Raw genomic sequence first — 26,620 nt, 5'->3', positions numbered from 1 at the left:
GGCAGATTCTTTACCAGCTGAGCCACAAGGGAAACCAAAGAATATTGGATTGGGTAGACTTTCCCTTCTCCAGAGGATCTTCCCAACCCAGGGACTGAACCCCAGTCTCCTGCATTACAGGCAGATTCTCCACCAGCTGAGCTTCATTAAACATCCAATTAATTAATCTCAGGATTATTTTTTTAAAAAGCTCCCCATTTTAATTAAGTATGTTCAGTATGCCTATAAGTTGTCCCAGATTACTAGCCTATGCCTTCTCCATTAGTTCTCTGGCTCTTGTGTACACTTGATTCCACATGCTTTCAAAATGAGACCAGAATTGGAATTCCCCAATATTTACATAAAGCTCAAGAATGAAAAAATCTCTCCAAAGGATTCTGCGAACTTTTTAATTTCTGGCATGTCTGCTGTGGAATGTAAAGACAATATCTAAGGAGCAGTGGTATTTTCATATAATACAGCAATCCTTGGTGGTAAGAATAGTAGGTTCTAGAGTAAAGCCCTAGGTTCAAATACTAACTCTGCTCCTTTTTGGGTATAGTTTGCAAGAAGAAAGATTAGAGCATACATTAAGGAACAATTTTCTGATACCTCTATTTAATTTAAAAGGGAAGGAGTGCTTTGAGAAACAATAAGATCTCATCACTGAATGTATAGTAAATGTCTGAGTAATCTCACGTAAAAGATTTTGAAGCAAGGATGAATGCATCAACACATGAATGGTGCTGATTCCCTATGTTTCATGGGGGTCTTTTGATTATTAGAGACAAATATGTCACCCAATGCATCCTTCCTTAATCATTTCTCTTTCCTCACCATTTTCGTTTCATGAACCTGACCTTCTGCTATTCCAAACTATCAAGTTATTTTAAATAGGTAATAACTCTAAAGGTGGAGGGCAAGTATGGGATAGTGAAAAATTACTGCATTTTACATCATTTTTATGAAATATGAACTTTCACCATCACTGTCAAAAGAGAACTTAGCTGTACTTAATTCTTGCTTTAATTATCTCTGTGGATTATGCTCCTCCACAAGTTCTACAAGTTCAAGGATGCAGTTAATTTGGAGACTATCCAGGAAGAAGCAGTGAAAATGATTAAGATGCTGGGAAATTGGCTCTGTTATTAAGAGAGAAAGAATCAGATACACTGATGGCAATGTGTTTTTTCAAGTATAATTTAAATGTATTCATAAGGTACATAATTACTTTTTCCTTGATATACTCTAGGGACTGGCACAGGAAAATGGGATTAAATTGATTCAAAATTGTGACTATACTTTAATTTTTAAAACCTAACATAAAAGTTGGACATCAGAAAAAAATATGACAGTCATTTTGTTCATTAAAAAAGTATTCTTTCAAAAGCAAATATATCAATTACTACTTGACAAAGACATTGGAGGCAGTGAAAATGAACATTATAGGAATGCCTTCCAAGTGAAGAGCAATTAAATAGAAAAAGTAAAACAAAAACAAAAAGGAAGCTTCCACTGAAATTATAGTTTAAATCAATGAATATATTATTCAATAACTTAAAACTACTGTGTAGAATGGGGTGTTCTAAGTTTTGAACCTCTGTTTACCTGAATGGACTTTTAATATATACATAGAGTTGGAGTGAACAGTGAGAAATAGAATGAGAATTCAAAACTCAGTAGGCATGACCATACTATTCCTTGCACATACTGTTGATCTACACATGGCTTTACTTTTTTTTTTTTTTTTTAACTTTACAATATTGTATTGGTTTTGCCATACAGCAACATGAATCTGCCACGGGTGTACACGTGTTCTCCATCCTGAGTTCCCCTCCTACCTCCCTCCCCATACCATCCCTCTGGGTCATCCTAATGTACCAGCCCCGAGCATCCAGTATCATGCATCAAACCTGGACTGGCGATTCATTTCATATATGATATTATACATGTTTCAGTGCCATTCTCCCAACTCATCCCACCCTCACCCTTTCCCACAGAGTCCAAAAGACTGTTCTATACATCTGTGTCTCTTTTGCTATTTCGCATACAGGGTTATCATTACCATCTTTCTAAATTCCATATATATGTGATAGTATATGTTGGGAGGCACAGTGCTAAATAGCCTTGAAGGAGAAAGTCAGTGGGAAAATGACGAAGGGCCAGAAGTACCCAGGCATTTGTGTACTGATAGCTGAAGAACATTTCCTGCCTTTGCCTATGCTCGGCGCCTAGATTTAACAATTAAACATTAAAGACGTTGCTTGAGAAAATGGGTCATGGATAAATACATGGGTCATTAAGAATGCGCTGTTCCTTGAAGTATCTTTTACTGATTATATCCTAGCCTTGTACGTGTTCTGCTTGCTGTATGTGCTAAGCTCTTTGTTCCTTGCTCCTATAAAAAGGCTTGACTGCAGAAATAAACTTGTCAGTCCTTGCAGAGACTGTCCAAGTGTTGTTCTTTCCCGTTTGCCCTTTCCAAGTTCCGGAGACACATCTCCAACAAGTGGCGCCTGAACAGGGACTTGAAGGAAGACTGAACAAAGCGGTGAGCCCTGCAGAAAGAGGTAAGCAGGATGGGAGAACATAGCAGCAAGATTCCTTTCATTTCTATAATGCATCACTTTCTGAAACAAACTGGTGTTAATGTTTCAAGAGATCAGTTGAATGACTGCTATCATATTTTACTGGAACATAATCCGTGGTTACCAGAGAAGGGGATGCTTGATCTAGACATATGGAAAAGGGTTAAGAATAATGTTTTGCGAGCATATCGGCAAGGAGTCCGTATTCCCCCTCAATGGTGGGTTACATGGTCACTCATACAGGCTGTCATAGAACAAATTGAAGGGCATAATGTTGATTTGGAAGTAGAAACTGTTCAGTCTTTACATGAATATGAGCTTAAGGAACAAGATATGCAAGGTGCTTTGAAATATAAGAATGTTATGCTTAATCAGACACAATCCCGGGAAAAACAGCTTGGAGACATGTGTATACAGGATGTGTCAAAACTGAAGCCACTTAGAGCAAAGGTCATTTTTCAACAGACAGCCCAAACCTGAGGTTTTTCCTTCTGCTCCGTCTGTAACAGCATTTGCTAACTTTGCTCATACTAACCATTTCACTCCTTCTCGGGAGATGCCTGCTTGCGCTTTCACTTTCCCAATACAGTTTGATCAGCCTGCCCAAGGCCAGAATGCTTGGGTTGGTCTAGATTTTGGTATGTTGTCCAGCTTTAAGAAAGCATGCACTCTGTATGGACCTACTTCTCCTTACTGTGTAGAATTCCTCAGAGGATAGGCTGATCATTGGATGTCATATGATTTTTTCAAGTAGCAAAGATGGTTCTAAATCCTCAACAATTACTTCAGTGGCAAATGTGGGTTAAAGATGAGGCCCGACAAATGATGATGACCAGCAATCTCATGGTAACCCTGCCAATTTAACCTATGATATACTCACTGGAACGGGAGCCACGGCTGATATGACTGCGCAATTAGATAATATTACCCCTCAGATGTTGCATTTCATTAGAGAAATTTCTTGCAGAGCATGGGCAAAGGTTGATAATGTTAATTCTGATGGTTCATTTGTCAAGAATACCCAGGGACATGAGGAGGAATATGCCCAATTTATAGGAAAATTAAAGGATGCCATCGAAAAATCTATCAGAGATGAAACCTTACAAAATATTATTTTCAAACAACTTGCCTTTGAAAATGCTAATGAGGAATGTCGATCCGTGTTTAGACCAATTAGAGAAACCGGTTCTCTTATGGAATATTTGAAAGCTTGTAGAGATATCGGATCTATGTCCCATAGAGCAAAATTAGTGGCACTAGAAACTTGCAATGTGCAAAAGGCTGCCAGTGCTAAATGCTTTTAACTGCGGGAAGGCCGGCCGTATGAAAAAACAATGCCAAATGCCAGTGCAAACAGCCAAAAATAATCTTACTTCTAATAAAGAAAGGGCCCCGGGAGTTTGCCCAAAATGTAAAAGGGGATTCCATTGGTTGAATGAGTGTCGTTCCAAATTTGATAAGGATGGAAATGCATTCACACCAGAGGAACAACAAAAACAACAGGGAAACTGATAAAGGGGCTATTCTCTAGCCCCACTACAAAAGGAGGACCCAACATTATGACACTGCAAGCAGCTACATCTAAGAGTGCTTGCATTGATATACCTAGTCCTTATGATATGGAATTAATAGAATTATACAATCCTCATAAAATCCCCACTGGATATTATGGTCCGATCCCACCTGGAACAGTTGGACTAATTTGGGGACGTAGCAGCTGTACAATGAAAGGTTTAGTAGTATTGACTGGAGTTGTGGATGAAGATTATGAAGGAGAGATACATGTCATGGTGAATGTCGTAGAATTAAGAAATGTATATCTACAAAAAGGGGAACGCTTTGCACAATTATTACTTTTGCCATATGTCAAACCAATGAGGGCATCTGATAAAATTAGGCAGGGAGGTTTTGGTAGCATCAACCTTACCGCCTTACTATCTACCTTATTAAAGGAACATCAAAAGCCTATGCTTACTCTAAAGATACGGGAAAAAAATTTCACAGGTATGTTGGATACAGGAGCCGACATTTCCATTATTAGAACTGAAGAATGGTCCCTTGAATGGGGTAAGACTGTGGCTCCTTTCAGACTGTTAGGGGTAGGAGAGGCTGATGCTACATGAACTTTCATCAGTGCATCCTATTTACAAACTTATGGTCCTGATCAAATTGTAGTTTACGTCAAACCATATATTACCAGTATCCCTATTAATTTGTGGGGAAGGGATTTTCTTGAACAAACAAAAGCCACAGTCTCTCTAAATGAGCCTTTTTGATGGGGGTCATTGAATTAACACCGCTGCCTCTCGATTGGGAATCTGATGCCCCAGTATGGACACCTCAATGGCCCCTGACTAAAGAAAAGTTTGCAGCTCTCACACAATTAGTAAATGAGCAATTACATAAAAATCATATAGAGCCTTCATTTTCCCCATGGAATTCTCCCATTTTTGTAATAAAAAAGAAATCAGGAAAATGGCAAATGTTGATAGATTTAAGAAATGTTAATAATACTATGATTTCTATGGGGCCCTTACAACCTGGATTGCCCTCCCCTTCCATGGTGCGAAAAGGATGGCCTGTAATTATTATTGATTTACAAGATGCTTTTTTACTATACATTTGCATCCTAAAGATAGAAAACGTTTTGCTTTTTCAGTTCCCTCTATAAATCACATGGCTCCTGTTAAAAGATTTCAATGGAAGATTTTACCTCAGGGGATGATGAACTCTCCTACCATTTGCCCATATCTCATATCTGTTTTATTACAATCCAGTAGAGATAAATATCCTACTGCCTTCATAATTCATTATATGGATGACATACTCCTTTCCATGGAATCTGAACTTTGTTTATAATAGTTATATGATGAAGTCACCACCACTCTTCAAAATCATGGCCTATTTGTTGCGCCAGATAAAATTCAATTGAAAGCACCCTTTAATTACCTAGGACATGTTATGGAAGAGTCTAAGAGTCTAAGATAAAACCTCAAAAAACTCAAATCTCTGTGCATTCTCTATATAATCTCTACCGATTATATCCTAGCCTTGTATGTGTTCTGCTGGCTGTATGTGCTAAGCTCTTTGTTCCTTGCTCCTATAAAAAGGCTTGACTGCAGAAATAAACTTGTCAGTCCTTGCAGAGACTGTCCAAGTGTTGTTCTTTCAGGTTTGCTATTTCCAAGTCCTGGAAAGATATCTCTAACAGTATACTGATTGGTGCTTTTCTTTCTGGCTTACTTCACTCTGTATAATAGGCTTCAGTTTCATCCACCTCATTAGAACTGATTCAAATGTATTCTTTTTAATGGCTGAGTAATACTCCATTGTGTATATGTACCAGAGCTTTCTTATCCACTCATCTGCTGATGGACATCTAGGTTGCTTTCATGTCCTGCCTATTATATACAGTGCTGCGATGAACATTGGGGTGTATGTGTCTCTTTCAATTCTGATTTCCTTGGTGTGCATGCCCAGCAGTGGGATTGCTGGGTCATAAAAGAAGAGAAGCGAAAAGCAAAGGAGAAAAGGAATGATATAAGCATCTGAATGCAGAGTTTCAAAGAAAAGCAAGAGATAAGAAAGCCTTCCTCAGCGATCAGTGCAAAAAAATAGATGAAAACAAAAGAATGCAAAAGACTAGAGATCTCTTCAAGAAAATTAGAGATACCAAGGGAACATTTCATGCAAAGATGGGCTCGATAAAGGTCAGAAATGGTATGTACCTAACAGAAGCAGAACATATTAAGAAGAGGTGGCAAGAATACACAGAAGAACTTTAGAAAAAAGATCTTCATGACCAAGATAATACCTATGGTGTGATCACTCACCTAGAGCCAGACATCTTGGAATGTGAAGTCAAGCAGGCCTTAGAAAGTGTCACTATGAACAAAGCTGGTGGAGGGAATGGAATTCCAGTTGAGCTATTTCAAATCCTGAAAGATGATGCTATGAAAGTGCTGCACTCAATATGCCAGCACATTTGGAAAACTCAGCAGTGGCCACAGGACTAGTAAAGGTCAGTTCTCATTCCAATCCCAAAGAAAGACAATGCAAAAAAATGCGCAAACTACCGCACAATTGCACTCATCTCACATGCTAGTAAAGTAATGCTCAAAATTTTCCAAGCCAGGCTTCAGCATTATGTGAACCATGAACTTCCAGATGTTCAAGCTGGCTTTAGAAAAGGCAGAGGAACCAGAGAGCAAATTGCCAACATCCACTGGATCATCGAAAAAGCAAAAGAGTTCCAGAAAAACATCTATTTCTGCTTTATTGACTATGCCAAAGCCTTTGACTGTGTGGATCACAATAAACTGTGGAGAATTCTGAAAGAGATGGGAATACCAGACCAACTGACCTGCCTCTTGAGTAACCTATATGCAGATCAGGAAGCAACAGTTAGAACTGGACATGGAACAACAGACTGGTTCCAAATAGGAAAATGAGTATGTCAAGGCTGTATGTTGTCACCCTGCTTATGTAACTTATATGCAGTGTATATCATGAGAAACACTGGGCTGGAAGAAGTACAAGCTGGAATCAAGATTTCCAGGAGAAATATCAATAATCTCAGATATGCAGATGATAGCACCCTATGGCAGAAAGTGAAGAGGAACTCAAAAGCCTCTTGATGAAAGTGAAAGTGGAGAGTGAAAAAGTTGGCTTAAAGCTCAACATTCAGAAAAGTAAGATCATGGCATCTGGTCCCATCACTCCATGGGAAATAGATGGGGAAACAGTGGAAACAGTGTCAGACTTTATTTTTTGGGCTCCAAAATCACTGCAGGTGGTGATTGCAGCCATGAAGTTAAAAGACACTTACACCTTGGAAGGAAAGTTATGACCAACCTAGATAGCATACTCAAAATCAGAGACATTATTTTGCCAACAAAGGTCCATCTAGTCAAGGCTATGGTTTTTCCAGTGGTCATGTATCATTGTGAGAGTTGTACTGTGAAGAAAACTGAGTGCCAAAGAATTGATGCTTTTGAACTGTGGTGTTGGAGAAGACTCTTAAGAGTCCCTTGGACTGCAAAGAGATCCAACCAGTCCACTCTAAAGGAGATAGTCCTGGGTGTTCTTTGGAAGGAATGATGCTAAAGTTGAAACTCCAATGTTTTGGCCACCTCGTGTAAAGAGTTGACTCATTGGAAAAGACTCTGATGCTGGGAGGAATTGGGGGCAGGAGGAGAAGGGGATGACAGAGGATGAGATGACTGGATGGCATCACCGACTCGATGGACATGAGTTTGAGTGAACTCCGGGAGTTGGTGATAGACAGGGAGGCCTGGCGTGCTGCTATTCGTGGGGTCACAAAGAGTCAGACACGACTGAGCGACTGAACTGAACTGAACTGAACTGAACTAATGGCAGTTCTATTTCCAGTTTTTGAAGGAATCTCCACACTGTTCTCCATAGTGGCTGTACTAGTTTGCATTCCCATCAACAGTGTAAGAGGATTCCCTTTTCTCCGCACCCTCTCCAGCATTTATTGCTTGTAGACTTTTCGATAGCAGCCATTCTGACTGGTGTGAAAAGGTACCTCATTGTGGTTTTGATTTGCATTTCTCTGTTAATGAGTGATGTTGAGCATTTTTTCATGTGTTTGTTAGCCATCTGTATGTCTTCTTTGGAGAAATGTCTGTTTAGTTCTTTGGCCCATTTTTTGATTGGGTCGTTTATTTTTCAGGGACTGAGCTGCAGGAGTTGCTTGTATATTTTTGAGATTAGTTGTTTGTCAGTTGCTTCATTTGCTATTATTTTTCCCATTCTGAAGGTTGTCTTGAGAAAGAAGAATGGAACTGGAGGAACCAACCTGTCTGACTTCAAGCTCTACTACAAAGCCACAGTCATCAAAACAGTATGATACTGGCACAAAGATGGAAATGTAGATCAATGGAACAAAATAGAAAGCCCAGAGATAAACCAAGCACCTATGGACACCTTATCTTTGACAAAGGAGGCAAGAATACACAATGGAGAAAAGACAATCTCCTTAACGAGTGGTGCTGGGAAAACTGGTCAACCACTTGTAAAAGAATGAAACTAGAACACTTTCTAACACCATACACAAAAATAAACTCAAAATGGATTAAAGATCTAAATGTAAGACCAGAAACTATAAAACTCCTAGAGGAGAACATAGGTAAAACACTCTCCAACATACATCACAGCAGGATCCTCTATGACCCACCTCCCAGAATGTTGGAAATAATAGCAAAAATAAACAAATGGGACCTAATTAAAATTAAAAGCTTCTGCACAACAAAGGAAGCTCTAAGCAAGGTTTTACTTTTAAAGTAAATGTCCAATATTAAAAATTTGAAGATTTCACATCAAATTAGAGGTTTCTATCTTTCCTTGGGGGGGGGGTGGGATACTATAGGATCAGTCATTAATTCAGTCAGTCAGTCATGTCCAACTCTTTGCAACCCGATGGACTACAGGACACTGGGATTCTCTGTCCATCACCAACTCCTGGAGCCTACTCAAACTCATATCTGTCATTTCTGCGATGCCATCCAATCATCTCATCCTCTGTCATCCCCTTTTCCTCCAGCCTTCAATCTTTCTCAGCACCAGGGTCTTTTCCAATGAGTCGGTTCTTTGCATCAGGTGGCCAAAGTATTGGAGTTTCAGCTTCAGCATCAGTTCTTCCAATGAATTTTCAGGACTGATTTCCTTTAGGAAAGACTGGTTGGATCTCCTTGCATTCCAAGGAACTCTCAAGAGTCTTCTCCAACACCACAGTTCAAAAACATCAATTCTTCAGCGCTCAGCTTTCTTCACAGTCCAACTCTCACATCCATACATGACTACTGGAAAAACCATAGCTTTGACTAGACAGACCTTTGTTGGCAAAGTAATCTCTCTGCTTTTTAATATACTGTCCTGTATAGGTTGGTCATAAACTTTTCTTCCAAGGAGCAAGTGTCTTTTAATTTCATGGCTGCAATCACCATCTGCAGTGATTTTGGAGCCCAAAGTTCATCTTTGCATGAAAGTTTCCCTTGGTATCTCTAATTTTTTTGAAGAGATCTCTAGTCTTCCCCAATTTATTGTTTTCCTCTATTTCTTTGCTTTGATCACTGAGGAAGGCTTTCTTATCTTTCCTTGCTATTCCTTGGAACTCTGCATTCAAATGGGTATATCTTTTCTTTTCTCCTTTGCCTTTAGCTTCTCTTCTTCTCACAGCTATTTTTTAAGGCCTCATCAGATAAACTTTTTGCATTTCTTTTTCTTGGGGATGGTCTTGATCACTGCCTCCAGTGCAGTGTCACAAACCTCCATTCCTAGTTCTTCAGGCACTCAGATCTAATCCCTTGGATCTATTTGTCACTTCCACTGTATAAGAGGATAAGAGGACAGTTTATCTGATTCTTCCCTCTTAAAAATACGATAGGATAAGGGTGTCTGCACCCTCTATAAGATAAGCAGGTCTGCACCCTCACAGGTAAATGAGTACATGAAGTTGTACAATAGCATTTATTCCTTAGGATAAACCACATGTGCTTTTGTTCACCATGATTCTCATTTCCTATTATTGAATAGATTCCCAAAGTATACCAAAGTCTCATGTGAGTTATCATTCATCATTTCGGGGCAGTTATATTTCATTTATTTATCAGTTTGTCCTCTACTCATTTATTGAAATTCATGACATAGCGAATTCTGTGCTTTTTCAAAGACTGTAAGAGGATTCAGCAACAATTTGATCTGTACTGGGTATAAGTTGAGACATTCTTGTCATTAGATATTTGCTTTTAGATACAAAAAGAAAATCCAAAAGGTCACTTGAAATATATTGGCATTTGAAGCATGGAGAGATTAAAGTATTACCATATTGCTGCAATCTGACAAATCATTATGAATTAATTATTAAATTGGCTTTTAGTCACTGGTCGTTCGAAGGTCATACAGCAACTGAGACAAATCACGTTGTGTGCTTTCCCTCTTATGTTTTCATTACTGAATTTCTCTAATTTCAGTTACTAAATAAATTATGTTAGACAATCCAAAACAAAAAAAATACGAAAAAAAAAAAACCATCCAAGTAAGTTTTGTTTTTATTTTCTTTACATTTCATCAGTGCTCATACTTGAATAATTAGGATGTGGTCATAATTTTCCATTTGCATTAAACATGTTTTAAAAACCTATCATCCTTTCAACAATTAACAAATACATAATAGACAATTATTGGACTGCATCATTTTCTAATTACTGAGCATAAGCCTATGAGTAAACCACTCTGCCCTCATCCAATTTGCATTCAGGTGGGCAATACACACACAACAAGCAAGACAGATAAACCAATTGTAAAATGCATTGTTGTTAAATGCTGAAGAAAAACAAAACAGGGAAGAGTGACATAAAAGCAAGAATCAAAAATTTTACAAAGTTTGACCAGGAAATAAGCTAACTTTTAATATAAAACTAACACTTGAATCAAAGTCTTGTGGAATCGAATGAGTTAGTTTTACAATAATATCTGCTGCTGGTGCTGCTAAGTCGCTTCAGTCGTGTCCGACTCTGTGCGACCTCATAGAGGGCAGCCCACCAAGATCCCCTGTCCCTGGGATTCTCCAGACAAGAATACTGGAGTGGGTTGCCATTTCTTTCTCCAAAGCATAAAAGTGAAAAGTGAAAGTGAAGTCTCTCAGTCGTGTCCGACTCTTAGCAAACCCATGGATTGCAGCCTACCAGGCTCCTCCGTCCATGGGATTTTCCAGACAAGAGTACTGGAGTGGGTTGTCATTGCCTTCTCCAAAATAATATCTAATTATATACTTAGTCAATATTGTTATATATAGTGTGTTTTGCCATTTTTTTTTACCATATCAATATTTCTGGAATTCCATACTGCTGCAAAATATTGCAATACAAACTCACACAAACAAAAAAACACAATATATTTTTTAACACAATATATCTTCAGCTTTGTGATGATAAAATGGGTAAATACATATGTAAAAGGTATTTACATGTTTGAAGTGCACATCTAAGATGTGTGTACTTTAAGTTAAATATATTTCATCTCAATTAGAAAAATAAAAACAACAACAATAATAGTACTACTACTACTACAATATCTTCATTATTACCCTCACTGTTTGAAACTTTATTATCTCTAAGGCCTGTATGAGAGATTTTCCATACATTATTTTATTTAGTAACTATTAAAAACTTTGATAGAGAAATATATATGTGAAACAATTTGCTGAAAATAAATACTGTGCACTACTGGAGATATACTAGTGAAAAATAATACAAGATGATTCTCCTCACAGATCTTAACTCTAGTGAGTAAGACAGATATAAAAAGTTTCACTAATAAGTGTTTTTTTGTTAATTAGCTACTATATTTCTTCAATGATTAGGACACATTTCCCTATGTTCTTCCCTTTTCCCCCGGGTAAAAGGAAATAACCACCAATGGCAGTTATTCTCAAGCTTTGTAAACTGATGACACTTTAATATTCTTAAATTTATTCAGAACTCCAAGGAGCTTTTGTTTATATGTATATACATTGATACTTACCACATAAGGATTAAAACAGATGTTTAAAATATCTACTTAGAACTTTATTTTAAAATAACACTGTAATCATCATATGCTAAAAAAAAGAACCTATTTTAGTAAAAAAAATAAAGAGTCAATATCTTCTAAAAGAATAATTGCATTGTTTTCATTTTTGTAAATTTCTTTGATATGTGGTTTCTGGTTTCTTGTATCTGCTTCCACAGTGATCATGATTCAATATTTCACACTATGCAGCTTCTGGATAACTCCCTCTACATTGATAAAAGAAAAAACATCTTATTAGTATTGAGAAAGTAGTTTTGACCTCATCGGGCTCCTGAAATGGCACCACACTGTAAGATCTGCTGTTCTAAGGGGGAAAAAAAAAAAAAAAATCCCCACGTAACATGGGGAAGGGGAAAAGAAACTACAAGAATGATAACTCTAACAATGGAGTCAAAAGGGAATTTAGTTGCTGGGGATACTACTAGTAATGTTAATCAAAATCTGGTGACTCAATCATTATGGGGAATCTGTTACTAATCACCTCCACTACCTAAAGTATATCAAATAAACACTGCAGAGACTTTTAATTTAAAGTGAGGGATTTAAACTATATCCTCAAACTCCCTCTGCAACATGAATATTCTATCATTTTGCAAAATCAAGATATTCTTGGGGTTTCTTCCCACTGCCATCCTGAAGATTTTGCATAGCAGTGAAGGATAAATAAAGGAACAGGAATGTGTTTCAGAACATAATTGCCCTGCTCACACTTGAAATGCTGTTACTGAGAAAGCTTCTAAGATGAGCACTGTTCTTTAGGGAGCACAGACCTTTAACAGAAGAGGGGTGAGCATATTTTGAATTAATTATTGGTCCCTAGAATGGTAGAATTTAAGCCAGTTAACAACCAGAAGTAGTTACTAAGCCCTTTAACCTGAAAGGATACTAACACAGCAGAGATTTCTCTGGCAGGTACAGTGAAGTAATGGTGCCTGGGATCAACGGAAGTATAATTTGAAGGTTCTGTGGTCATGGTCTCTTTTGATACATGTTTAAACACAGCTTGTACTCAGTTATAAACTGCGCTTGACACAGATGCTGGTTTACCTGAAAATCTTATTCCTTTCAGATATAATTTTGTAACCATTTCGTGTTCTATCAACCACTTATTCCTGTTTGGGGCTCTGTCCAATCAATTCAACTTGATGCTTTGTAAATTATAAATGACAATGTAACTGTATTTCTAATATCTGTTTATAAAATAAGCAGCATATTTCAAGTAATAATGGAACTTTTGTATGTTGTGTGCTTTTTAAAATTCTTGTGGGTGTTCTTTTCCTAATTGTTTTATTTATAAAATATCAAGGGTTCTTTAGCTAGTTTGTCAGATCACTTTTTTTTTTCCGAAAAATAATGTCTGAAAAATTTGGAATGACTCTAAGTATCATTATGTATTATATAATCAAGTATAATCCTACATTTAGTTGTCTTGGAAAATATAATCCAGTGAAAAAATATCCTTCTAAACCATTTGTCTGTCAATTGTTCTTTCAATAAAAATGGCAAAACTGTTTACAATAAACAATTGAATATATACTTATTCTGTTAATAAACATAAAAAAACACACAATAAGAAACAATGGAAAAGCAGAAAATAGCAAGAAGATAAATGAAAAATGAATTGTGCTAAATGTGTAGGCTAATTTCTATAGTATCAAAACTTTGCTAATTAAACTTACTTTGTAATTATAGTATGATGCATATAAGTCAAATCATCATGCTATATATCTTAAGCTTATACACTACTCTATCTCAATTATATTTTTTTAAAATGAAAGGAAAACAAACAAAAGAAGCTCTACATATCTGGTTCTCCATATTTTCAGTTTGTTTTATGACTCTAGCTGAGTCAGGCTTTCTTTGGTTTGTCAAATATTTACACAAATTTACTGAATATATTCATAATTGTTCTGCCCTTTGACTTTTTTGGCTATTGTGAATGAGAATTTTCCTTCATAATTTATAAGTAATTATTATGGACATACAGGGAAGATAGTTATTTAGAGAAAAATAAATTATTTTTATTTAGTTATGTCAGTAAACTATCAATTCTAATTTTTCATGCCTGTTTTAGTGCTTCAACATAAGCTATATAAATAAAAAAATAAGAAGTATTTTCCTAAACGTAGTTACTTTTGTTGCTTGAATGGGTTATTTTTCTACTTAGCACCTCTGAAACTATGCTAAATAAGAAGGGATTTATAGGTAATGTTTCATTAGAGGCTAATTTTATTTTTTCTCTCCAAAATTTATTTTCTTAAAATTCAGTTTAACATATCAAACTCTACAGAAGGTAATAAATGAATTAAATTCTCACTCCTTCCATTCCCCAGTCATTGACTTCTCTTTCATAGTCACCGTTAAACTTTTTATTGTCTTTTAGAATATTTTTATTAGTTTTTTTTTTTTTCACTTCTTCAAATAGGGAAAAAACTGTTCAAATTTAGTCTAGTTCACTCTGATTGCTTTCTATCACTCCATGAATGTTCTAGAGGCAGCCAAATGTGATGTTACCCAGAGGAGCTCTGAACCGAGGCCACAGATTCAAGTCATTTTCTCAATATCCTGTCCAGAGATGATGTCTCATCTGTAGTATTCCTCCCCACCTTAGTTGTATGGACAGTTAAATGAATTAGACGTGTGTGTGTGTGTGTGTGTTCAGTCGCTCAGTTGTACCTGACTCTTTGTGATCCTATGGACTGTAGCCTGCCATGCTCCTGTGGGCATGGATTTTCCTAGGCAAGAATACTGGAGTGGGTAGCCATTCCTTTCCCTGGGGGATCTTCCTGACTCAGGGATCAAACCTGCATCTCTTGTGTCTCCTGCATTGGCAGGCAGATTCATTAGCACTAAAGTCACATGGGAGGCTCAAATGAATTCCATGTACCTTAAATATGAGGCATTAAGTAAATGATGCTTAATAGATATGTATAGAGATTGCCTGCCAGAGAGTAAGCACTCTAAGAGCTAGCTATATTTATCAATCTTCACAAATATTGTTGAAGTTGTATTTAATAAGTCTAGATCTCCATCTTATTCTAAATTATTTCCACACACACATATAAATATCTTCTTTCTACTGCTAAATAGGCAACATCTTAGATTACCTGTCCTACCTGGACTACTCACATTCTAAATTATTTTTCTAGAAATAGAGTGTGTGTACTCACTAGAGGAGGTGTGCAGGATGAACCTCTGAAGTTTCTAAAGATAATTTTAAATTTTATATTTACTTCATGTTTAGAAAGTTGGAAAATGAAGACCTTAATATTTGACCAAGGATTGTGACCCTGCTGACCACAAGCATCAGGAGAACTCCGATTAGGGAAGGAACGCAAGGAAAAAGTGTCCTGAATGGAAGTCTCTTGCCACTAAAGGGGTTTAATAATGAGACTCATAGAGTAATGTATGCATGATCAAAAGAATTTACATATTGTGTCAACTATTTTTTAAGACCATGTTCCAAAATTGAGGGATGGCTTTCAAATTTTCCCCATGACTAGGTGAAAGTGCAAACACAGTCTCCTGCTAACAGAAGAAATGCAGTTCTGTTTACCACATTTGTTAAAATTTCAGAGGTTAGCAATTCTGTAGTGCAAGGGATAAGCCTCATCAAGAGAATACCACCTTCTTGATGATAGTATCTCCCCTGCCAGCAAGTATCAAAGTAAATATTGACTGAAGAGCGTATTGATCCTACAAGTAATAGAGAATGGAGGGGAAAGGCCAGACTGACACTGCTACTCCTGACATGAGTTCTACCCCAGCCTCATTATTGTTCTTGTTGCTTAGCACTAAGTCGTGTCTGACTCTTTGAGGTCCCATGGACTGCAGCATGCCGGGCATCTCTGTCCTCCACTATCCCCCAGAGTTTTCTAAAATTCATGTCTACTGAGTAGATCATGCTATCTAACCATTTTATCCTCAGTTTCCCTCTTCTTGTGCCTTCAATCTTTCTCAATATTATGATCTTTTCCAAAGATGGTCATCTGAATTCAATTGGCCCATTTCTGTCCATTTTAATTCACCAAGAAAAATAAATTTTAGTTCATTTTAGTTCACAAAGAAAAAGAAATGCAAAAAGGAAAATGACTGGCTGAGGAAGCTTTACAAACAGTTGACCAATATATCTACTACTACAAAAGGGCAAGGCTCCCTTTGAAGAATTGGAGCAGCCCTCATAGTCAACAAGAGTCCATAATACAGTACTAGAGTGCAATCTCAAAAACGATCTCAGTTCATTTCCAAGACAAATCATTCAACATCACAGTAATCCAAGTCTATGTCCCAACTACTGATTCTGCAAAAGATGAAGTTGACTGATTCTATGAAGACCTACAACACCAAAAACAGATGTCATTTTCATTATAGAAGACTGGAATGCAAATGTAGGAATTCAAGAGATACCCAGAATAATAGGCAAGTTAGACCTTGGAGTACAAAATGAAATTGGGAAAAGGCTAATCGTTTTGTCAGGAGAATATGCTAGTCATAGCAAACACCCTTTTCCAACAATCCAAGTGAGTACTCTACACATGGACATCACTAGCAGGTCAATACTGAAATCAGATTGATTATGATCTTTGCAGCTGAAGAAACAGAGATCTATCCCATGTCTCTCTTTAGTTTATTTATTTATATCACTAAAAACTTCTTTCACATCATCACAGAAATTTTCCAAACAAATTTTTAAATAAAATTTTGCATTATAGGTAGAAAAGAATATAAAATAAATGTATAAAGTAGTGTCAACTAATTAAAAAAAAAAGCACAAAGTTAGAGTTGAGAGTCCAGCTTTATTTAGGGCAAAATGAGTACGGCAGCCCAGGAGATAGTACCTCAGATAGCTCTGAGAGACTGCTCAAAAGAGGCAGAGGGGAAGGTCAGCATATATGTGATTTTCATGAAGGAGGAATACATGCAATCAAGCACATATTTTTCCAGAAGGTTTCTGCTAGTCATGAGAAACAGTTGCCACCATAAAGGATTTTAGTGCTTTTATATATGATGAGGGAGAAGGCAATGGCACCCCATTCCAGTACTCTTGCCTGGAAAATCCCATGGGCAGAGGAGCCTGGTAGGCTGCAGTCCATGGGGTCGCTAAGAGTCGGACACGACTGAGCGACTTCACTTTCACTTTTCACTTTCATGCATTGGAGAAGGAAATGGCAATCCACTCCAGTGTTCTTGCCTGGAGAATCCCAGGGACGGGAGAGCCTGGTGGGCTGCCGTCTATGGGGTCGCACAGAGTCGCACACGACTGAAGCGACTTAGCAGCAGCATATATGATGAGATATAAGAGGTATAAGAACTGGGCTCAGAAAATTAGCTCCTAAAAATATCTATCTGAAGTCCTGTCCTGCCAGTTTCTCCCTGAACACAGAGTGCTTCATTTCTGCTCTCCACCCTGAACTCCTTTCAGGCAGTATTGATGATCAGTAACTGCCACAGCATATGAATTAATTCTCGTAGAGGAAGATGGGAAGTACCAATTGGTAGTTGACAGTAGTACCACTGAAGTCTTATTTTCATTTAGATCTATAGCCCTTTATGGGCTATCATTTTCAGTAATGACAGATAATAAAGTCACATAGAGAAATTAATTTAACTTAAAACCACACATAGGAGCTATTGCATCACAAAACATCCAATCAATATTTTCAAATTACAAAATAAATGTAAACAAATTTCTCTCACTAAAATTATTGAAGAATATTATGCCAGTGGGCTTCCCTGGTGGCTCAGTGGTAAAGAATTTGCCTGCTAGTGCAGGAAACATGGGCTCAATCCCTGGGTCAGGAAGATCCCTTGGAGGAGGAAATGGCCATCCATTCCTCCTGGGAAATCTCATGGACAGAGGAGCCTGGGTGGGTTACAGTCCACTGGGTTGCAAAAGAGTTGGACAGGACTTAGCAACTAAATAAACAAACAACTACAACAACAACAACAAAACCCAATTATACCATTAGTCAGTATAATAGATATTTTTAAAACTTTGTTTAGTTCTTGTAGTCACATATTGTTCATGCTTTATAACATAAATAACATCACAATTAAGGCATATATATAAAATTTGTAAATAAATACACCAATAAGAAAGATGGATAGTCACTTTTTAGAAATGGAATGATCAAAAAGTTTGAAAAGAGTGTTCTAAACATATTTACACTACCTGGAAAACTGCATCTCTATACATTAAATGATATGGATTCTCATTCCCTTTTCCTATAGTAAAATCTAATATTGCTAAGAGCTACATCTCAAAAGGAAAACTTTAAACTCAGCACCTCCTTGGTCATTCCCTGTCAAATTGCTTTCAGAAAATGGAGTATCTAATGAACAGATGACAGCAGAAGGAAGAGGGGGCATCAACCTTCCACCTGGCTCACACATAAACAACTGTTTCAATTTCTAGAGCTACAGAACCCTAGTTTTTGAGTCTGCAAATGGAAAATGTGATTTACAGTATCCTTGCAGTATGGTGATAGTTTCAAGAGCAGATTTCTGGGCAGCTTCTGAGATAAAACACGCATTTGTTTTATTTTTCTCTTTTTGAACGTGGTGCCTTTATTAGAGCATCATTCCAATGTTTCAAATTATGTTGATTTTCCGCTTTATAGTTTAGTGTTGAGAGCATTTGTTTTTGTTGCAGTTATTGTCATGTCTTCAATAGAATTTTAGTAATAAAAAGAGAGAATAAGCAATTGGAGGAAGATAAAGGAATAGAGCACTGGGAATGTATATTAGTGCTTTATTGTTTCCTGTAAACATTTCCAGTATGTTTCTGCAAAGTTAATTGTTCAAAGATATTTTCTTGAAGAAGCTTGCCCATATGAGATAATCCTAACTGCATTAAACTAATTAAAAAGTTATCCCAAACTGATTCATCTCAGGTAAGATTCAGAACATAAATGACAAATTTTCCAGTGTAGACCTTTTTCTTTTAACTTTAGAAGTCACCAAAGGTAGGGAAAACAATCACATCAGAAAAATCAAGATTTTACATAACACAATTCACCTTTTTAAAAACTCCATCTTACCTGCTTTAAGAGTTAATAAAGATGAAATATTTATATTTTAATGAGCATTTCTCCCTTCATTCCTTTTAATCTTTAATTTGGTCCTTCAGGGTGAAAACTGCTTTGAGCTATGTTACTGATATCTGAACTTCATAGAAGACTGATATTGCATAATCTCAATCAGAAATCTGCTCCAAATTAAAAAAAAAAAAAAACATAGAAATATATCCCAGGAGAAAAATCCAAATATCAGACTCAAGTTGGTCTGAAGAGTAATTCAATTAAAATTTGAGTTTTTCAGACATCTGAAACAGAATGGCCTGAACTATTTATCCATCACTTTCAGGTCCGTCCTTAAGCAAAATAAGAAGTTTGTTTTAGGTAGCTTTTAATTTTCTCTTTCAGTGTTTTGTTTTGTTTTTTTTTTCACCCAAGTGTCCATTCCTTTGCAGATCCCTTTTTAATATAGGTTTTCTCAAAGTGAAAGTGAAGTCACTCAGTCGTGTCTGATTCTTTGTGACCCAGTGGACTGTAGCCTACCAGGCTCCTCCATCCATGGGATTCTCCACGCAAGAATACTGGAGTGGGTTGCCATTTCCTTCTCCAGGGGATCTTCCCAACCCAGGGATGGAACCCAGGTCTCCTGCGTTGGAGGCAGTAGCTTTAACCTCTGAGCCACCAGGGAAGTTTCTCAAGGAGACACTAATTAGAACCCAGTTCCTCTTGAGAACATCAAATTAGAATTAATTTGGCATATATTTGGAACCCAGTGTCACAGTGTATTACTTTATTGATGCTATAAAATTTTAATAGGAAGTGGGATTAAAACTCCCAATGATTAACAATACCCTTAAAGTAGCAGTGCTTAAAACTGCCAGATACAGAGGTACAGCCTTAAATCTTCTTTCTCAAATTCTATAATATATTGTTATTTCCCCATAGAAGTATTTTAGGAGAATATTTCAAAGTTGCAAGCTCTATTTCATTTACCCTCAAATCATATACAGCAGCTGACAAAATGTGAACACTCTGAAGTCTAACTACTCAGGTGTAAACCCCAGCCCTGACACTTGCTGGTTATATGAATTTGGGCAAATTGTATTTAAATTCTCTGCACCTCCATAGGCCAACCAAGAAAATTATGCATAGAGCACAGTATCTGTCCTGGAGAAGGAAATGGAAACCCCCTGCAGTATTCTTGTCTGGAGAATTCCATGGACAAAAGAGCCTTGCAGGCTACAATCTATGGGGTCACAAAGAGTTGGACATAACTGAGTGACTATCACTCACTCATAGTATCTGATCAAAAATTTACTAAAAGAGAATTGTGAAGTAATTTACGCAAAACATTTAACACAATACCAGCCACATAAAAAATACTCAACAAGTCATGAGCTTTAGAGATCTATTAGAGCTAAAAAAGCACACATTTTTTAACTGCTGTATCCCCAGACCTTCACCCAGCCTAGTCACTGGAACAAATGAGAAACTCAATAGCTATTTGTAGAATGAATGAATGAATGAATGCATTGTCTTGTCCAAATGAGCTGTTTGTTGAAAACAGTAATAAAATTACATGGGATTTTGATTGATTCCTTGTCATGAATCTCTTCCAGATGCTTGAAACATATGGCTGTTCAATAAATATAATTTAACGTGCTGAAGCTTATGAAGCCATGAAGAGTTAATAGCCTTTCAGCATGGGTATTCCATTATTAAATCCTGTTACTTTCTCTGTCACCAAGATGTATGTTAGAAAAAATGTAATATTTTTGAAAATTTTATTGAATTTTACACATAACTTCATGAAATAAAACTGGTATGTCTAAGTCTATGAATTATTTTTATGACCCTGGTTAATCGTGGTTTAATAACACATGCATTTTAGCATCACCTGAGTGTAATGTATACAAGTATAGTGTCTTGGTAAATCAGATAATAATATTAAGTGGTATTAAAGATTGTATGTTTCATAAACCCCTCTTTGTTTAATTTTTACTTTTATTGGGCTCCCCTGGTGGCTCAGATGGTAATGAATCTGCTTACAATGCAGGAGATCTTGTTTGATCCCTGAGTTGGGAAGATCCAAGCTCATCCCAAATAGATTTTGTATAATATTTACTTTTACTACTCAAAATTTATTTGGGATGAACTGAATGCATGCCAGCCTGTCACTAAGAATAAACTCATTTTTTCCAAGCTTATGACAGAATTTTTTCATTACATACAAAAATGACTTCATTTGGTAACTGGCCTAACTATCTAAGGAATTCCAAATAGATGACAATAATAATATTAACATTATTCACAAGCACATGTTATCAGCTTAAATGATACAACTCTAAAACAGCTTGAATCATAAGCCTAGTTAGATGAAGTACTAGTATCTACTTACTTTCGGTAGGAAATTGCATGATTTGAGTACCCTTGGTGAGCAGTTGAGAATATCTGCTGTTAAAAAAAAAAAAAAAAAAAACCTCTAGACTATAATTAGCATGGGTAAATCTTACGACGTAAATTTTTGTGCTCCCAATCATCCATAATTATTTCTAAAGATGACGCTGTCCACAGATGTTGCTGGGATTTAATTCTACACTGAATCATATTGGTCAGTCATTTCTTACTGATTAGCCTCCTGAATTTGTACAAGAGTAAGCCTGCCTCTCCTTGCTTTCTATTTACCACAAAGTTATATGACTATTTCGTTAATCAGAAGCCTTGCATAGCTGTACTCTAGATTTTGACAAAGAACATTTCTGCAATTTCAGCCACCCACATCTTGGAAAGCTTCCGGAAAGACAGACAATGTTAAAGACGGTTGCTCAAAATAAAGGATGTACATTCTTTTATCTATATATTTCAAATTTTACCTTTAGGGGGAGTCAGGCTAAGGATGTTGCAAATCTGCTCTAAGATATCCGACCTGTTGTTGTTAAGTTGCTTTTTCAGTTTATGTTTAAGAGTGAGGAATATTATAAAGAACAACTTTGCTATGGCTCATTATGCTGTTAACATATCAAGTTTCTAGGACAAAACAAAATTTTAAAATTAAATAATGTATTTCATTATATACTTTATATAAGTATATAAATATTTAAAATTGTATATGTATGTGTGTGTGTGTATATATATATATATATATATATATATATTCACTCAATCTTGTCTGACTCTTTGTGAAGCCAGGCTCCTCTATCCTCCACTATGGCCCAGAGTTTGCTCAAATTCATGTCCATTGAGTTGGTGATATTATCTAACCATCTAATCTTCTGATGCCAATTTCTTTTGCCTTCAATCTTTCCCAGCATCAAAGTCTTTTACCTACTAATTACTTAAAAAAGCCCAAATATCTAAACCAGCGTTTGACTTGCTTTTGACACACAACTGGTTATGGCCCTAAGTCTTAAAACCAGGATGTCTAAAATTAATCATGATTTTTCCCTCCAAATCTGTTTATCCTTCTAGGTTCCCTAAGTAAAATGTCCTAAGCCCCAAACTAGAAAATCATTCTAAACCAGCAGTCACTTCATTGCCCATATTCAACATACCACCTAGTTCTGACATCTGCATTTTCTAAACATTCCCCAAATCTACCATCTCTACATTAACCTCAACTGCTACAGCTCAAGGCAGAAGCATTTCTCTCTACCATTATGATAACATCCCTTAAATAGTCTCCTGGTCTCCACTAAAGCTTCTTCTCAATCCATTCTACAGTCTGCAAAATAATGTGATTTCTTCATGTAAAATAAATGAAGGCCTTGTCCTGGATGACAACATGAGCAGGCCAAGAAAGTGAACCCAAGCCACTAGTAGAATGCACTGAGCAACAGAGAATGATAAAAGAGAATTCTGAAGAGTTTGGACCAGATCAAATAATACAGGGCTTTATAGTTAAGGACTTAAGTATTTATTCTCAGAAAGGATTGTGTTAACAAATTTTAACTAAGTAAACAACATGACTATTTCTGAAATATATTCAGCTAACAGTGGAGTCCACTTTGTGGCAGTAACCTACAAAGAAAGGTATGAGGCTGTATATTAGAAGGAAAAAAAAAAAAACTCTTTAGACAATCTTATCCCTTTAAACTGAATATTCATTGGAAGAATTAATGCTGAAGCTGAAACTCCAATACTTTGGCCACCTGGTGCAAAGAACTAACTCATTGGAAAAGCCTCTGATGCTGGGAAAGATTGAAGGCATGAGAAGGGGACAATAGGAGAGTAAATGGTTGGATGGCATCACTGACCCAATAGCCATGAGTTTGAGTAAGCTCCGGGAGTTGGTGATGGACAGGGAAGCCTGGCGTGCTGCAGTCCATGGGGTTGCAAAGAGTCGGACTCAACTGAGCAACTGAACTGACTGATTGACTAATACTTTTAAAAATAATGAATTAAAACACATATATTGAGATGTTGTTCACAAATAACTTTCTGTCAAAGAAGTGATGACCCGAAAATTGTGAAAATATTTGTGTAGATAGATGGAGACCATTTAGATTGCAATTCATTAAATAAATAAGGAGTGTATGGTATCTCATATTATGGTGGTGATGGCTAAGACAGAGTCAAATGGGTTAATAAAAGAGATATTCATAGAGTCACTTCCTTATTATGATCTAAGTTAAAATGGATTGCGTTGTTGTTCAGTTGCTAAGTCATGTCTGACTCTTTGCAACCTCATTGACTGTAGCACACAACCATTCCCTGTCCTTCAATATCTCCCAGAGTTTGCTCAAACTCATATCCCTTGAGTAGGTGACACCATCCAACCATCTCGTCTTCTGTCACCTCCCTTTTCCTCCTGCCCTCAATCTTTCTCAGCATCAGAGTCTTTTCCAATGAGTTGACTCTTTGCAGTATGTGGTCAAATTATTGGAGCTTCAGCTTCAGAAGTAGTCCTTCCAATGAATATTCAGGGTTGATTTCATTTAGGATTCACTAGTTTGCTCTCCTAGATATCCAAGAGACTCTCAAGAGTTTTCTTCAGCAGCACAATTTGAAAGCATCAATTCTTTGGTGCTCAGCCTTCTTTATGGTCCAATTCTCACATCCCTACATGACTATTGGAAAAACCATAGCTTTAATTATATGTACGTTTGTCAGCAAAGTGATGTTTGTACTTTTTACTATGCTGCCTAGGTTTGTCATAGGTTTTCTTCCAAGGAGGAACTGTCTTTTAATTTTGTAGCCACAGTCACTATTTGAAGTGATTTTGAAGCCCAAGAAAATAAAATCTGTTATTGTTTCCACTTTTTCCCCATCTATTTGCCATGAAATGATAGGACCAGATGCCATGATCCTAGTTTTTGAATGTTCAGTTTGAGCCATTTTTTTAACTCTCTTCTTTTATTCTCATCAAGAGACTCTTTAGTTCCTCTTCACTTTCTGCCATTAGAATGGTATTATCTGCATATCTGAGGTTCTTGGTATTTCTCCTAGTAATCTTGATTCCAGCTTGTGAGTCACCCAGTCTGGCATTTCCCATGATGTACTCTGCATAGAAGTTAAATAAGCAGGGTGACAATACACAGCCTTGACATACTACTTTTCTAATTTTGAATGAGTCAGTTGTTCCATGTCCAATTCTAACTGCTGCTTCTTGTCCTATGTACAAGTTTCTCCAAAGGCAGAAAAGGTGGTCTGACCTCCCCCTCTCTTTCAAAAATGTCCACAGTTTGTTGTTATCCACACAGTCAAAGCTTTGGCATAGTCAGTGAAGCAGAAGTATACATTTTTCTAGAATTTACTTGCTTTTTCTGTGATCCAGCAGATGTTGGAAATTTGATTTATGGTTCCTCTGCCTTTTCTAAGTTTAGCTTTCTCTTCTGGAAGTTCTCAGTTCCTGTGATGCTGAAGCCTAGCTTGAAGGATTTTCAGTATTACCTTGCTAGCATGTGAAGTGAGCACAGCTCTATGGTAGTTTTAACACTATTTGGCATTGCCTTTCTTTGTGATTGGAATGAAAATTGACCTTTTCCAGTTCTGTGGCCACTGCTGAGTTGTGGAAATTTGCTGGCATATTGAGTGCAGCATATAAATGGCATCATTTTTAGGATTTTAAATAGCTCAGCTGGAATTCCATCACCTCCACTCATTCATAGCAATACTTCCTAAGGCCATTTTACTTTATGCTCCAGGATGTTTGGCTCCAGGTGAGTGACCATACCATCATGTTTATCTAGGTCTTTAATAACTTTTTTATACTTCTTTTGTATACACTTGCCACCTTTTCTTAATCTCTTCTTCTGTTGTGTCCTTGCCATTTCTTTCATTTATTGGGCCTATCTCTGCATCCAATGTTCCCTTGGTATCTCCAATTTTCTCGAATGTATCTCTCATCTTTCCTATTTGTGGGAAGAGAGTAAATTATCCAAGATAGCATGTTCAGGCTCTGTTGCCACATGTTTTATAAATAATGATCATGTAACAGCTGAGATCATTTATAGCACTGCACATGTGTGTCACGAGTTACTCGCTTGGTCATGAGCTACTTTGTGCTGTACATATATAGGAACTTCATCCATAAAGTGAGGGGAATTACTGCTGTGTCATGGCTGTGTCTGCCACGAGAGGAGAGAATATACTGTGAATGCTGCTACAGCTATTTCATCAGCCAGGAGAAAATATTGTTATGGCTACTGTGTCATCCAGGAAAGAGGGTGTGTGTAGGTATGTTGTGTTATGTTACGTCTGCTGCTCCAGCTGTTGTGCCAGCCAGGAGAGAATAAATGTGTCTGCAGTTCCTAAGGCTCCTGGCATCTTCTTCCAGCCTCTTAGCTTGTACCTTGCCTACCCTGGATTCAGCAAATAGTGTGGACAGTGAGATACACCAAAACACCTGGCATTAAAAACAGGATCAGCAATACACTATTCTATTGTTTTCCTCTATTTCTGTACACTGTTCACTTAAGAAGGCCTTCTTAGCTCTCCTTGCTATTCTCTGGAACTCTGCATTCAATTGAATATATCTTTCCCTTTCTCCTTTGCCTTTTGCTTCTCTTCTTTTCTCAGCTATTTGTAAGGCCTCCTCAGACAACCATTTCTCCTTCTTGCATTTCTTTTGCTTTGGGGTGGTCTTGATCACCACCTCCTGGATAATGTTACAAACATCTGTCCATAGTTCTTCAGGTCTGTACCAGATCTAATCCCTTGAATCTATTTGTCACCTCCTCTGTATAATCATAAGGGATTTGATTTAGGTCATACCTGAACAGCCTAATGGTTTTCCCTACCAGCTTCATTTTAAGCATGAATTTTCCAATAAAGAGCTACTGATCTGAGCCACAGTCAGCTTCAGGTCTTGTTTTTGCTGAATGTACAAAGTTTCTCCATCTTTGGGTGCAAAGAATACAATCAATCTGATTTCAGTATTGACCGTCTGGTGATATCCATGTGGTTTAAAATAGATTACAAAAGCTCTGAAATGTTTTCTAGTGA

The 26,620-nt window shown here is 37.0% G+C and overlaps 1 protein-coding gene across 1 annotated transcript; it reads left to right on the top strand.

Annotated features, from left to right (window-relative positions):
* The first annotated feature begins 3,326 nt into the window (after window positions 1-3,326).
* LOC105005361 (endogenous retrovirus group K member 9 Pol protein-like) lies at window positions 3,327-4,843 on the top strand. The gene is given in 3 exon segments (XM_010863337.1): window positions 3,327-3,413; window positions 3,503-3,854; window positions 4,029-4,843. Coding segments are annotated over 3 exon segments (1,254 nt in total).
* The last annotated feature ends 21,777 nt before the right edge of the window (window positions 4,844-26,620 follow it).

Source organism: Bison bison, unplaced genomic scaffold (assembly GCF_000754665.1).
Source record: "Bison bison bison isolate TAMUID 2011002044 unplaced genomic scaffold, Bison_UMD1.0 scf7180017864489, whole genome shotgun sequence".
Classification (NCBI taxonomy): domain Eukaryota; kingdom Metazoa; phylum Chordata; class Mammalia; order Artiodactyla; family Bovidae; genus Bison; species Bison bison.
The sequence above is the reverse complement of the archived record's forward strand: the minus strand, read 5'-3'. Positions and strand labels throughout refer to the sequence as shown.